At 50.8% G+C, this 13,024-nt stretch overlaps 1 protein-coding gene across 1 annotated transcript in view; it reads left to right on the plus strand.

Moving 5' to 3' along the window:
* Nucleotides 1–13,024, plus strand: part of LOC134741324 (WD repeat-containing protein 19) — a 46,202-nt gene that overhangs the window by 26,141 nt on the left and 7,037 nt on the right. Inside the window, exons 21-23 of the mRNA XM_063674074.1 lie at nucleotides 345–438; nucleotides 7,325–7,434; nucleotides 8,202–8,369. Of these exons, the coding sequence (XP_063530144.1) occupies nucleotides 345–438; nucleotides 7,325–7,434; nucleotides 8,202–8,369 (372 nt within the window). The remainder of the gene's footprint in view (nucleotides 1–344; nucleotides 439–7,324; nucleotides 7,435–8,201; nucleotides 8,370–13,024) is intronic.

Here is a 13,024-nt window from a genome sequence, read left to right on the forward strand (position 1 = left end):
CCGTGCCGAGGGACATGCGCCACGCCGCCGCCACGCTGCACGCCTACATACTGGTACATACCTATATCTAGACTACGCCATGTGCGTGTCGCTGCGCGCGCGCGGCCTGGCCGTGCCGAGGGACATGCGCCACGCCGCCGCCACGCTGCACGCCTACATACTGGTACATACCTATATCTAGACTACGCCATGTGCGTGTCGCTGCGCGCGCGCGGCCTGGCCGTGCCGAGGGACATGCGCCACGCCGCCGCCACGCTGCACGCCTACATACTGGTACATACCTATATCTAGACTACGCCATGTGCGTGTCGCTGTATATTTTATAATATTTTTTAATTCATCAGGTGCGCACACACGTGCGGCGCGGCCGGCACGAGCTGGCGGCGCAGCTGCTGTGCCGCACCGCCAAAGACGTCAGCTTCTTTCCCACACACCAACGTACGTATTCATATAACTCATAAACTCATAACTCATATCATAATCTATACATTGTGTTTGGACAGATATACTACGAACGATAACGATAACGATGTATAGAGCGATAAGTCAAGATGAATATTATCGACCATACCTTTTTTTCACAGCAAATTTTACCCTTTTAAGATGTTTATGGCGCCAACACCAGCGCACTTGGTAAAGCAACCATTATCTGTCCAAATATCGGTCGCACATGTATAAAATAGGTGTCGTTCGGTAGCTTAAAAACTAAAGCATTAAGGTCATTCCAAAACAAAAAAAATACAAAAATGTTTTTTTTTTTTTTTTTATTATTATTTATTGAGAAACAAACAGTCTTAAAATAAACATAAGCAACTTAGCTAATAGCTACAAATTGATTTTTTATAGACCTATAGTTTCCTACTTCACATATCGAGGTACAATTAAAAAGTAATGATAAATAGTGCAAACTTGTAGTACCTAGTTCGGTGTGCCGTAAGGTAGGTAAAAAAAAAAAAAAAAACTGTAACTTATATTGTTCGGAATAAATGGCTTTATTATTTTGTAGTACCTAGTAGTTGTACAAAATAAATAAATAAATATATTGTTTCCACAAATACTTAAAAAAAAAGTATCAAAAATAGTTATTTGTTATACAAGGGTGCAAAGTTGTATTTTACCCGCGAGTGTGGAATTGAAACACGAGCAAGCGAAAGGATTCTTTAGTTGAATCACGAGCGAAGCGAGTGGTTCTAAAATTGAATCCTGAGCGTAGCGAGTGTTTTAACACACGAGAAGTAAAATACATTTGCACCCGTGTGTAACACAAAACTTTTCCCCTCACTATAGCGAGGAAAGTGCAACATCCACAGGCGTTAGATCATCTTCATCAACTGGAATCACTCATTTTTTTACGATATTATAACAAAAAACTCTGGAAATTCTGTACTTTTACGTGAGAAGTTATGAAGTAAAATTTTCGTTGACAATGTTGACATTTCTGACGTGTGAAATGTCAATGATGCGTTTTGAAATTGCATCGACTTAACTTGTGCGTTCAGAATTATATTTAACATAATTATTAAAAAACAAACGTTTATTATGGAATTTTAAGGTTTATGACTTAAAATCATTAAATAAAGCTAAATCTGGTATTTTTTATTAGATTCTCAAACCATTTATTTAATGATAATTAATATCGAACGAACCATTATTATGAGCGTTTTACGTTTTGTTATCTGTCAAGCTACTTAAACACGCTCCATCCAAGGTCAAATTACTTTCCCCACTAGTGAATAAAATGCGTTTTTCCCCGCTTGTTTTAAAGGATAAAAGACGGCTTTCCGAGCTAGTGAGGGGAAAAGGTGTTTAAGTAGCTTGACAGATAACAAAACGTAAAACGCTCATAATAATGGTTCGTTCGACATTAATTATCATTAGATAAATGATTTGAGAATCTAATAGAAAATACCAGATTTAGCTTTATTTAATGATTTTAAGTCATAAACCTTAAAATTCCATAATAAACGTTTGTTTTTTAATAATTATGTTAAATATAATTCTGAACGCACAAGTTAAGTCGTTAAAACTTCTCACTTAAAAGTACAGAATTTCGAGAGTTTTTTATTTTATTTTATTTTATTTTATTTATTTATTTAAGAAACAAACAGTCTTCTATAGTTATACATAACACTGGAAATTTTCTTAAAGCTAGACTTACAGTTTCCTTAATGAAAATATTTTAACATCATGTTTAATAAAGTTTCTACAGAGTAAAACAGAGCTATTTGTGCAAACAAGAACAAAAACAATAACAACAATAATGAGAAAAAAAAAAGATGCAAGAGTATCAGGGTGTTAACAATTAAATTGTATATAAACTGAATACTAAAAAGGTTTTACTATTCTTATTACTTATTAACGTTCAATACTGAGATTTTTTCCTAATAGCGCCAAACTAATGATCTGGGTTATTACACTGCATGGATAGTGTTTTAAATCTATTAAGTTTCTCGCAGAAAATATCGAGATTCAGAAATTTTTCGTTGTACAACCTGCATGCCCTTCTAACAAAACTATTTTTCGCGTAAGCAGTCCGACTACGGGGGATGTAAAAGAGGGGTTTTTTCCTGCAAGCGCGTTCACAACGTCGAGGAACTCTGAAGGATAGTGAATGTAATAAAAACGGAGAATCAATAATATTGTTAATAATTTTATAAAGGGTTAAGATATCGGTACGTTCTCGGCGATAACTAAGGGATGTTATATTGTGTGCTCTCATTGCGGTGACGTAATCTGATTTTTTTTTTCTAATCCTGTATTCTATTGTCTTAGCAAACTTTTTTTGAACTCTCTCTATCCTATCACTATGTATTTTATACTGTGGGCTCCACACAGCGCTTGCAAATTCCAAACGACTACGAACATAACTGTTAAACAGTACCTTATAAGTTAAAAGTCTCTTAAACGGTTTACCTACGCGTAATATAAATCCTAACTGCTTAAATGCTTTACTTAACATGTCATCAATGTGAGGTACAAAAGTGAGTTTTGAGTCCATTATGACACCGAGGTCTCGAATCTGGTGAACACGACTTAAATTTTTATTACAAAGTTTATAGTCAAAATTAATACTACTCCTTTTTCTGCTAAAACTTATAACGAAACATTTGTCCGGATTTATGGACAACTTATTATCAATGCAATAAGTCTCAAAAAGATCCAAGTCATCCTGTAAGGCTTTACAATCATCCACATTACGAATGACTCTAAATATCTTTGCATCGTCAGCATATAAAAGTAAGTTTGACTTTTTTATACATGCAGAGATATCATTGATGTAGATGATAAATAATAAAGGCCCCAGATGAGACCCTTGTGGAACACCAGATGTGATAGGCCTGTACTGAGAAGTATATCCACCCACTGCCACAGCCTGCGAACGATTCTCAATGTAAGATTTTATCCATCGGAAAAGGTCACCGTGTATACCGATATGCCAGAGCTTCAGCAGTAAGCGCTCATGACAAACCTTATCGAAGGCCTTGGCAAAATCGGTATACACAGCGTCCACCCGATAGTTATTATCTAGTGCGTCCAATAAGATCTCCGTGTAGGATATCAGATTGGACTCAACACTCCGGCCCTTAAGAAAACCATGTTGGTTTGGAATAATGTGACGACGTATGGCAGTGGATAGATGATCGGTTACAATTTTTTCCAAAATCTTACCAAATTGACACAGTTTCGAGATTGGTCGATATTTTTCTATGTCATGGCTAATTTCACCTTTAGGTATAGGGGTGACTAGTGCACGTTTCCACAACGAGGGGACGCATCCATCTGAAAGGGATTTTTTGAAAAGTAATGTAACCGGTTCTACTAAATTGGAAGAGCATTTATTGATTATTACTGGATGTATAAAATCAGGACCGGCCCCTTTGTTTACATTTATGGATTTAAGATATTTATAAACTAATTCTTTGGTTATGTGAATTGTATCAAAGTCGAAAACTGAGTCACTTGTCGATGGGAGGTTATTTAAATCAAAAGAAACACTACCTGGTTTTTCAAAAACTGAGTGAAAGTGTTCATTAAAGAAATCACATATTTGTGTCCCACTTGAAGCTGTCACACCCTTATATTGCATAACCTGCGGAAGACCTCTTTTAGACATAGTAGATTTTATATAAGTCCAAAAGAATTTAGGGTGAGCATTAATCTTAGTTTCAATATAACTAATATAACTTCTATAACATTCCGGCTCCAATTTTGATATTCTTTTCTTTAACAATTTATAAGTGTCATGGTCTAATGGGTTACCATACGTCTTCCACAGCTTATGGTATTTCTTTTTTTCGTTCAACAGTCTTCTAAGTGGTTTAGTATACCACGGGGGCTTGGAACAAGAGAACCGTTGGGGGACCCTAGGGACATATCTATCGATTAAGCTATTTAGTATATTGTAGAAAATCGAAACACAATCGTCCAACGTACGGCCCGAAAAGCGTTCCGACCAGGCGATTTTAGATAACTCGAGGTTTATTTCATTGAAGTTTGCATTGAAGAAACGATATACAAAAGTAGGGGCCGGTTTGAGAGGAATCGTGTAAGCAATACTAAGTTCTATTTGAAGAGCCTTATGGTGCAAATCTTCCGGTGTTAAAGGATCGTCGCTTGCGGATATTGTGCAATTTTTGTTGCAAAAAATAAGGTCTAGAATTCGTTGATTACAGTTTAGGCAACAATTGTACTGCTCTAAACCTGAAAATGATAGAAACTCGCTAAGTAACTGTACGTGCAAAGTATTAGTACCCCCAATTAGGTCCATTTTAGAACTATCAGATGTAGCCCACTGAGCGTCTGATATATTAAAGTCGCCTGTTACGAGAAAAACATCATTGGGATTTTCTATTATTAATTGACTACAAATATCAAAAAAGTTTTCTAACGTATCTTTATACAGTGGCCCGTGCGGGATGTACACACAACAGATATTCAGAGACGTCTGCCCCTGAGTGCCGCACTGCGATAAGGGTATTGATACCCAGACACACTCGGAGGCGGCAGGCGACGGGCAAGGCCAGTCCCGGCGCGCGGGCCGATGCTCGCGGCGCACCGCTATCGCCACCCCACCACCGCGCTCCATGCCGCTCGATTCCACAGATCTATCGCTGCGATACACGATGTACCTATTGTCAAATAGTTCCCCGTCATAAAAATTTGAATTTAGCCAGCTTTCAGCCACACAAATAAAGCCATAGTCTGACATTGACACATGTGAATAAAAACTTTGCGTTTTTGTACGCAAGCCGCGTACGTTTTGATAGTAACCAATAATATTAGCTGCCGTAATGAGAGTTAGAAATTACACGACCATTGTTACTTACTCGTACAAATCGTACATACGTTATTTTTGTCATTAAATACCAGAAAGTAACATTAGTTAGACGTTGTGAAGTAAACAAAAAGTGTAGGTAACCTTTTATTTGTAAATCGGGCGACAAGAACAAAACAATAACTTTTTTTTGATAGGCAGTGCAGGTGGTACATTCAAATCGCATTTGTTCGGCGCTGATAAGGAAAATATTAATAGATATACAACACATATTCGTATCACAAACAACCAAAGAGTTATAAGGCGCAATTAAACTAGTTTTTATGTTAAACGACTTTAGGAAAAAAAAGCAGAACAGTTGACATGCACATGAAAATGGGATTAAAACGTAGAACAGTCATTTTATTTTATTAAAATCGAAATTACTGTTTATAACCATTACTTTAGACGTCTCGGTTTTTCTAGCCAGGATCTTGCAGTCTCTAATCCATAAATACGTGATTTTATTGTCCTTCTTGAGGTCCCGTGCGCGTTTTAGCAGCATCTTGCTGGCCGGAGTGAGATGGTCGCCCAAGTACAGATTCAATGCCGGCCCGTTAAGGCCAATGGAGGATGTTGTGATGCCCTTGCGCGCACGGACTGCTGATAAAAGCTGGTCCTTATAAACACGCCTGGTAAACTTTACGATAATAGCGGGTTCGCGATATTTTGACGACCGCCCCTGGTCGTTGTCACCGCCGTCGTTGTCGTCACCATTCTGGAAACGTCGCACTCGCTGTATGCTGTCGATATGATGAGCCTCAAACGTCAGCCCTACTACAATATAAATATCTTGAAGGATGCTAGTCAGACTTTCTCCTTTTTTGAAGGGCAAGCCGGAGATTTCAATATTATTAATCCTAGAGTATTGCTCTCGAGCATCAAACTCTTGTTGGAGGGTAGTTATCATTTTTGACGCCGTATTAAGGTCGGATTGTAACTTAGCCACAAGCTCGGTTTTTTCCTTCATTTGGCTTACACTGTCCTCTACAAAAGACACTCGAGATTCCATCTCCTTTAACTTCGTATTAATCTCTTGGATACCATCCTTGCAGGATACTAGGTCGGACTTTATTGAACGAAATTCGTCGCGAAAGTCATGGATCTCTTTCAGGATGGCGGCAAAACCTTGCTGCAACTCTGATGACGATGCACCAGGCGCTGCTGGTGCTGAAATAGGGTCCTGCGGGCATTGAGGTTCGGCCGGTACGACGCCAGTTGCGGGATTACTGCCAGCACGGCAGGTTACACACCGCCAGTTTGCTTTTTTATCGCTCGTCATTTTGCGATAAGTAGTCTCAAGGATGCCAGCACACCCATAATGTAAAATACCTTTACAAACACTGCAATTTACTCCATCCGTAACTGCCAGACGGCACTTAGCACAGTTCATTATGATATGATAATTCGATTTTACTAAAAACGGGTGTCTGACAAAAAACAACTCTGTTACAATGTAGTTAAGTCGATAATTCTGTGACGCGATATGATACACACGACGTAAACAAATAAGTCACACGGTAGGCCGCACGTAGCAACCGTTCGGGACGAGTATCTGGCGCTAACTGACGAGTATCTGGCGCTAACTGACGAGTATCTGGCGCTAACTTTTTTGTTATAATATCGTAAAAAAATGAATGATTCCAGTTGATGAAGATGATCTAACGCCTGTGGATGTTGCACTTTCCTCGCTATAGTGAGGGGAAAAGTTTTGTGTTACACACGGGTGCAAATGTATTTTACTTCTCGTGTGTTAAAACACTCGCTACGCTCAGGATTCTCTTTTAGAACCACTCGCTTCGCTCGTGGTTCAACTATAGAATCCTTTCGCTTGCTCGTGTTTCAATTCCACACTCGCGGGTAAAATACAACTTTGCACCCTTGTATAACAAATAACTATTTTATTATTATTATATATATTGTATACCTTTATATAAAAATACATTTTATAAAAAACCTTAACTAAACGATTCAACTGTTTTGAGATAAAAAAAATGTTTAATTATTCAGACCAAGTGTCAATTCTGACATCGACGGTGATCGAGTGTTTGCGCGCAGGACTGAAGCATCAGGCGCACCACTGGGCGCGCGTACTCATGCAACCGGAGTATCGGGCACAGGTACGAATACTAGCTAGATGTACTGTCAATTGTACATCGACAAACGAAGAGAAACAGATGTATCGGGATGGCAGATGCTACGAAGAGTCACGTGACATATATAGGCCCTGTGATCTCAAGAACGTATATTTGTAAGGCATGCTATAAATATGTATATTGGCCCCACGTTGGGCGCCACTGTAACGTTGTGCTAATTCAATGTCGGTTCTGTGTCCGCCTGGGCTGCACTAGATACACCACTGGGCGCGGGTACTCATGCAACCAGAGTATCAGTCACAGATACACTACAGCTACATTAGCTATATGTACAGATTGTACAGCTTACAGACACGAATACTTGTTGCATGTAGCAGCAACAGGCACGAATACTAGCCCCACGTTGGGCTCTACTGTACTGTACCTATTTCTGATACGGTTCGAGTGTCAATATTTCGAGTGCTTAAACAGGTGTTATTAAGCGGCTATATATTACGGTTTTATAACAAAACAAAATCGAAAACCAGCCGTAGCTAACTAACGGCTCGATCAGCTGATGCTTTTCCGCCATCTTGCCGCAAACCAAACTGCGAAATCGTCGTGAAGTTGTGCGAGGGTGGGGTCATACGTTATCGTTGCGAATTTCTCTCCGCGAAGTCGCGTCGCGATTCACGCACATAGTCTGGAGGGAGCTTTTCTTGTAGTGACTGTTTTTTTACCTAAAAAAAAACGCAGGGCGTTCTAAGCCTAAATAGGCATCTTTCCTTGCTCCAAAATGAATAAACTTTCAGATCGACCCTAAATACGTGAAGAAAGTGGAGTCGGCCGTGCGGCACCTGCCTCGTGCGGCCGCGCCCGCCGAGCCGACCGCGCCGTGCCCGCAGTGCGCCGCGCCCGTGCCCGCCGCCGCGCTCTCCTGCGCGCGCTGCGAGGCCACGCTGCCCATGTGCATAGCTACTGTGAGTGTAATAAGTGGAGTCGGCCGTGCCCGCAGTGCGCCGCGCCCGTGCCCGCCGCCGCGCTCTCCTGCGCGCGCTGCGAGGCCACGCTGCCCATGTGCATAGCTACTGTGAGTGTAATAAGTGGAGTCGGCCGTGCCCGCAGTGCGCCGCGCCCGTGCCCGCCGCCGCGCTCTCCTGCGCGCGCTGCGAGGCCACGCTGCCCATGTGCATAGCTACTGTGAGTGTAATAAGTGGAGTCGGCCGTGCCCGCAGTGCGCCGCGCCCGTGCCCGCCGCCGCGCTCTCCTGCGCGCGCTGCGAGGCCACGCTGCCCATGTGCATAGCTACTGTGAGTGTAATAAGTGGAGTCGGCCGTGCCCGCAGTGCGCCGCGCCCGTGCCCGCCGCCGCGCTCTCCTGCGCGCGCTGCGAGGCCACGCTGCCCATGTGCATAGCTACTGTGAGTGTAATAAGTGGAGTCGGCCGTGCCCGCAGTGCGCCGCGCCCGTGCCCGCCGCCGCGCTCTCCTGCGCGCGCTGCGAGGCCACGCTGCCCATGTGCATAGCTACTGTGAGTGTAATAAGTGGAGTCGGCCGTGCCCGCAGTGCGCCGCGCCCGTGCCCGCCGCCGCGCTCTCCTGCGCGCGCTGCGAGGCCACGCTGCCCATGTGCATAGCTACTGTGAGTGTAATAAGTGGAGTCGGCCGTGCCCGCAGTGCGCCGCGCCCGTGCCCGCCGCCGCGCTCTCCTGCGCGCGCTGCGAGGCCACGCTGCCCATGTGCATAGCTACTGTGAGTGTAATAAGTGGAGTCGGCCGTGCCCGCAGTGCGCCGCGCCCGTGCCCGCCGCCGCGCTCTCCTGCGCGCGCTGCGAGGCCACGCTGCCCATGTGCATAGCTACTGTGAGTGTAATAAGTGGAGTCGGCCGTGCCCGCAGTGCGCCGCGCCCGTGCCCGCCGCCGCGCTCTCCTGCGCGCGCTGCGAGGCCACGCTGCCCATGTGCATAGCTACTGTGAGTGTAATAAGTGGAGTCGGCCGTGCCCGCAGTGCGCCGCGCCCGTGCCCGCCGCCGCGCTCTCCTGCGCGCGCTGCGAGGCCACGCTGCCCATGTGCATAGCTACTGTGAGTGTAATAAGTGGAGTCGGCCGTGCCCGCAGTGCGCCGCGCCCGTGCCCGCCGCCGCGCTCTCCTGCGCGCGCTGCGAGGCCACGCTGCCCATGTGCATAGCTACTGTGAGTGTAATAAGTGGAGTCGGCCGTGCCCGCAGTGCGCCGCGCCCGTGCCCGCCGCCGCGCTCTCCTGCGCGCGCTGCGAGGCCACGCTGCCCATGTGCATAGCTACTGTGAGTGTAATAAGTGGAGTCGGCCGTGCCCGCAGTGCGCCGCGCCCGTGCCCGCCGCCGCGCTCTCCTGCGCGCGCTGCGAGGCCACGCTGCCCATGTGCATAGCTACTGTGAGTGTAATAAGTGGAGTCGGCCGTGCCCGCAGTGCGCCGCGCCCGTGCCCGCCGCCGCGCTCTCCTGCGCGCGCTGCGAGGCCACGCTGCCCATGTGCATAGCTACTGTGAGTGTAATAAGTGGAGTCGGCCGTGCCCGCAGTGCGCCGCGCCCGTGCCCGCCGCCGCGCTCTCCTGCGCGCGCTGCGAGGCCACGCTGCCCATGTGCATAGCTACTGTGAGTGTAATAAGTGGAGTCGGCCGTGCCCGCAGTGCGCCGCGCCCGTGCCCGCCGCCGCGCTCTCCTGCGCGCGCTGCGAGGCCACGCTGCCCATGTGCATAGCTACTGTGAGTGTAATAAGTGGAGTCGGCCGTGCCCGCAGTGCGCCGCGCCCGTGCCCGCCGCCGCGCTCTCCTGCGCGCGCTGCGAGGCCACGCTGCCCATGTGCATAGCTACTGTGAGTGTAATAAGTGGAGTCGGCCGTGCCCGCAGTGCGCCGCGCCCGTGCCCGCCGCCGCGCTCTCCTGCGCGCGCTGCGAGGCCACGCTGCCCATGTGCATAGCTACTGTGAGTGTAATAAGTGGAGTCGGCCGTGCCCGCAGTGCGCCGCGCCCGTGCCCGCCGCCGCGCTCTCCTGCGCGCGCTGCGAGGCCACGCTGCCCATGTGCATAGCTACTGTGAGTGTAATAAGTGGAGTCGGCCGTGCCCGCAGTGCGCCGCGCCCGTGCCCGCCGCCGCGCTCTCCTGCGCGCGCTGCGAGGCCACGCTGCCCATGTGCATAGCTACTGTGAGTGTAATAAGTGGAGTCGGCCGTGCCCGCAGTGTGCCGCGCCCGTGCCCGCCGCCGCGCTCTCCTGCGCGCGCTGCGAGGCCACGCTGCCCATGTGCATAGCTACTGTGAGTGTAATAAGTGGAGTCGGCCGTGCCCGCAGTGCGCCGCGCCCGTGCCCGCCGCCGCGCTCTCCTGCGCGCGCTGCGAGGCCACGCTGCCCATGTGCATAGCTACTGTGAGTGTAATAAGTGGAGTCGGCCGTGCCCGCAGTGCGCCGCGCCCGTGCCCGCCGCCGCGCTCTCCTGCGCGCGCTGCGAGGCCACGCTGCCCATGTGCATAGCTACTGTGAGTGTAATAAGTGGAGTCGGCCGTGCCCGCAGTGCGCCGCGCCCGTGCCCGCCGCCGCGCTCTCCTGCGCGCGCTGCGAGGCCACGCTGCCCATGTGCATAGCTACTGTGAGTGTAATAAGTGGAGTCGGCCGTGCCCGCAGTGCGCCGCGCCCGTGCCCGCCGCCGCGCTCTCCTGCGCGCGCTGCGAGGCCACGCTGCCCATGTGCATAGCTACTGTGAGTGTAATAAGTGGAGTCGGCCGTGCCCGCAGTGCGCCGCGCCCGTGCCCGCCGCCGCGCTCTCCTGCGCGCGCTGCGAGGCCACGCTGCCCATGTGCATAGCTACTGTGAGTGTAATAAGTGGAGTCGGCCGTGCCCGCAGTGTGCCGCGCCCGTGCCCGCCGCCGCGCTCTCCTGCGCGCGCTGCGAGGCCACGCTGCCCATGTGCATAGCTACTGTGAGTGTAATAAGTGGAGTCGGCCGTGCCCGCAGTGCGCCGCGCCCGTGCCCGCCGCCGCGCTCTCCTGCGCGCGCTGCGAGGCCACGCTGCCCATGTGCATAGCTACTGTGAGTGTAATAAGTGGAGTCGGCCGTGCCCGCAGTGCGCCGCGCCCGTGCCCGCCGCCGCGCTCTCCTGCGCGCGCTGCGAGGCCACGCTGCCCATGTGCATAGCTACTGTGAGTGTAATAAGTGGAGTCGGCCGTGCCCGCAGTGCGCCGCGCCCGTGCCCGCCGCCGCGCTCTCCTGCGCGCGCTGCGAGGCCACGCTGCCCATGTGCATAGCTACTGTGAGTGTAATAAGTGGAGTCGGCCGTGCCCGCAGTGCGCCGCGCCCGTGCCCGCCGCCGCGCTCTCCTGCGCGCGCTGCGAGGCCACGCTGCCCATGTGCATAGCTACTGTGAGTGTAATAAGTGGAGTCGGCCGTGCCCGCAGTGCGCCGCGCCCGTGCCCGCCGCCGCGCTCTCCTGCGCGCGCTGCGAGGCCACGCTGCCCATGTGCATAGCTACTGTGAGTGTAATAAGTGGAGTCGGCCGTGCCCGCAGTGCGCCGCGCCCGTGCCCGCCGCCGCGCTCTCCTGCGCGCGCTGCGAGGCCACGCTGCCCATGTGCATAGCTACTGTGAGTGTAATAAGTGGAGTCGGCCGTGCCCGCAGTGCGCCGCGCCCGTGCCCGCCGCCGCGCTCTCCTGCGCGCGCTGCGAGGCCACGCTGCCCATGTGCATAGCTACTGTGAGTGTAATAAGTGGAGTCGGCCGTGCCCGCAGTGCGCCGCGCCCGTGCCCGCCGCCGCGCTCTCCTGCGCGCGCTGCGAGGCCACGCTGCCCATGTGCATAGCTACTGTGAGTGTAATAAGTGGAGTCGGCCGTGCCCGCAGTGCGCCGCGCCCGTGCCCGCCGCCGCGCTCTCCTGCGCGCGCTGCGAGGCCACGCTGCCCATGTGCATAGCTACTGTGAGTGTAATAAGTGGAGTCGGCCGTGCCCGCAGTGCGCCGCGCCCGTGCCCGCCGCCGCGCTCTCCTGCGCGCGCTGCGAGGCCACGCTGCCCATGTGCATAGCTACTGTGAGTGTAATAAGTGGAGTCGGCCGTGCCCGCAGTGCGCCGCGCCCGTGCCCGCCGCCGCGCTCTCCTGCGCGCGCTGCGAGGCCACGCTGCCCATGTGCATAGCTACTGTGAGTGTAATAAGTGGAGTCGGCCGTGCCCGCAGTGCGCCGCGCCCGTGCCCGCCGCCGCGCTCTCCTGCGCGCGCTGCGAGGCCACGCTGCCCATGTGCATAGCTACTGTGAGTGTAATAAGTGGAGTCGGCCGTGCCCGCAGTGCGCCGCGCCCGTGCCCGCCGCCGCGCTCTCCTGCGCGCGCTGCGAGGCCACGCTGCCCATGTGCATAGCTACTGTGAGTGTAATAAGTGGAGTCGGCCGTGCCCGCAGTGCGCCGCGCCCGTGCCCGCCGCCGCGCTCTCCTGCGCGCGCTGCGAGGCCACGCTGCCCATGTGCATAGCTACTGTGAGTGTAATAAGTGGAGTCGGCCGTGCCCGCAGTGCGCCGCGCCCGTGCCCGCCGCCGCGCTCTCCTGCGCGCGCTGCGAGGCCACGCTGCCCATGTGCATAGCTACTGTGAGTGTAATAAGTGGAGTCGGCCGTGCCCGCAG

This window comes from Cydia strobilella, chromosome 5, assembly GCF_947568885.1.
Source record: "Cydia strobilella chromosome 5, ilCydStro3.1, whole genome shotgun sequence".
In the NCBI taxonomy this organism is placed as follows: Eukaryota; Metazoa; Arthropoda; class Insecta; order Lepidoptera; family Tortricidae; genus Cydia; species Cydia strobilella.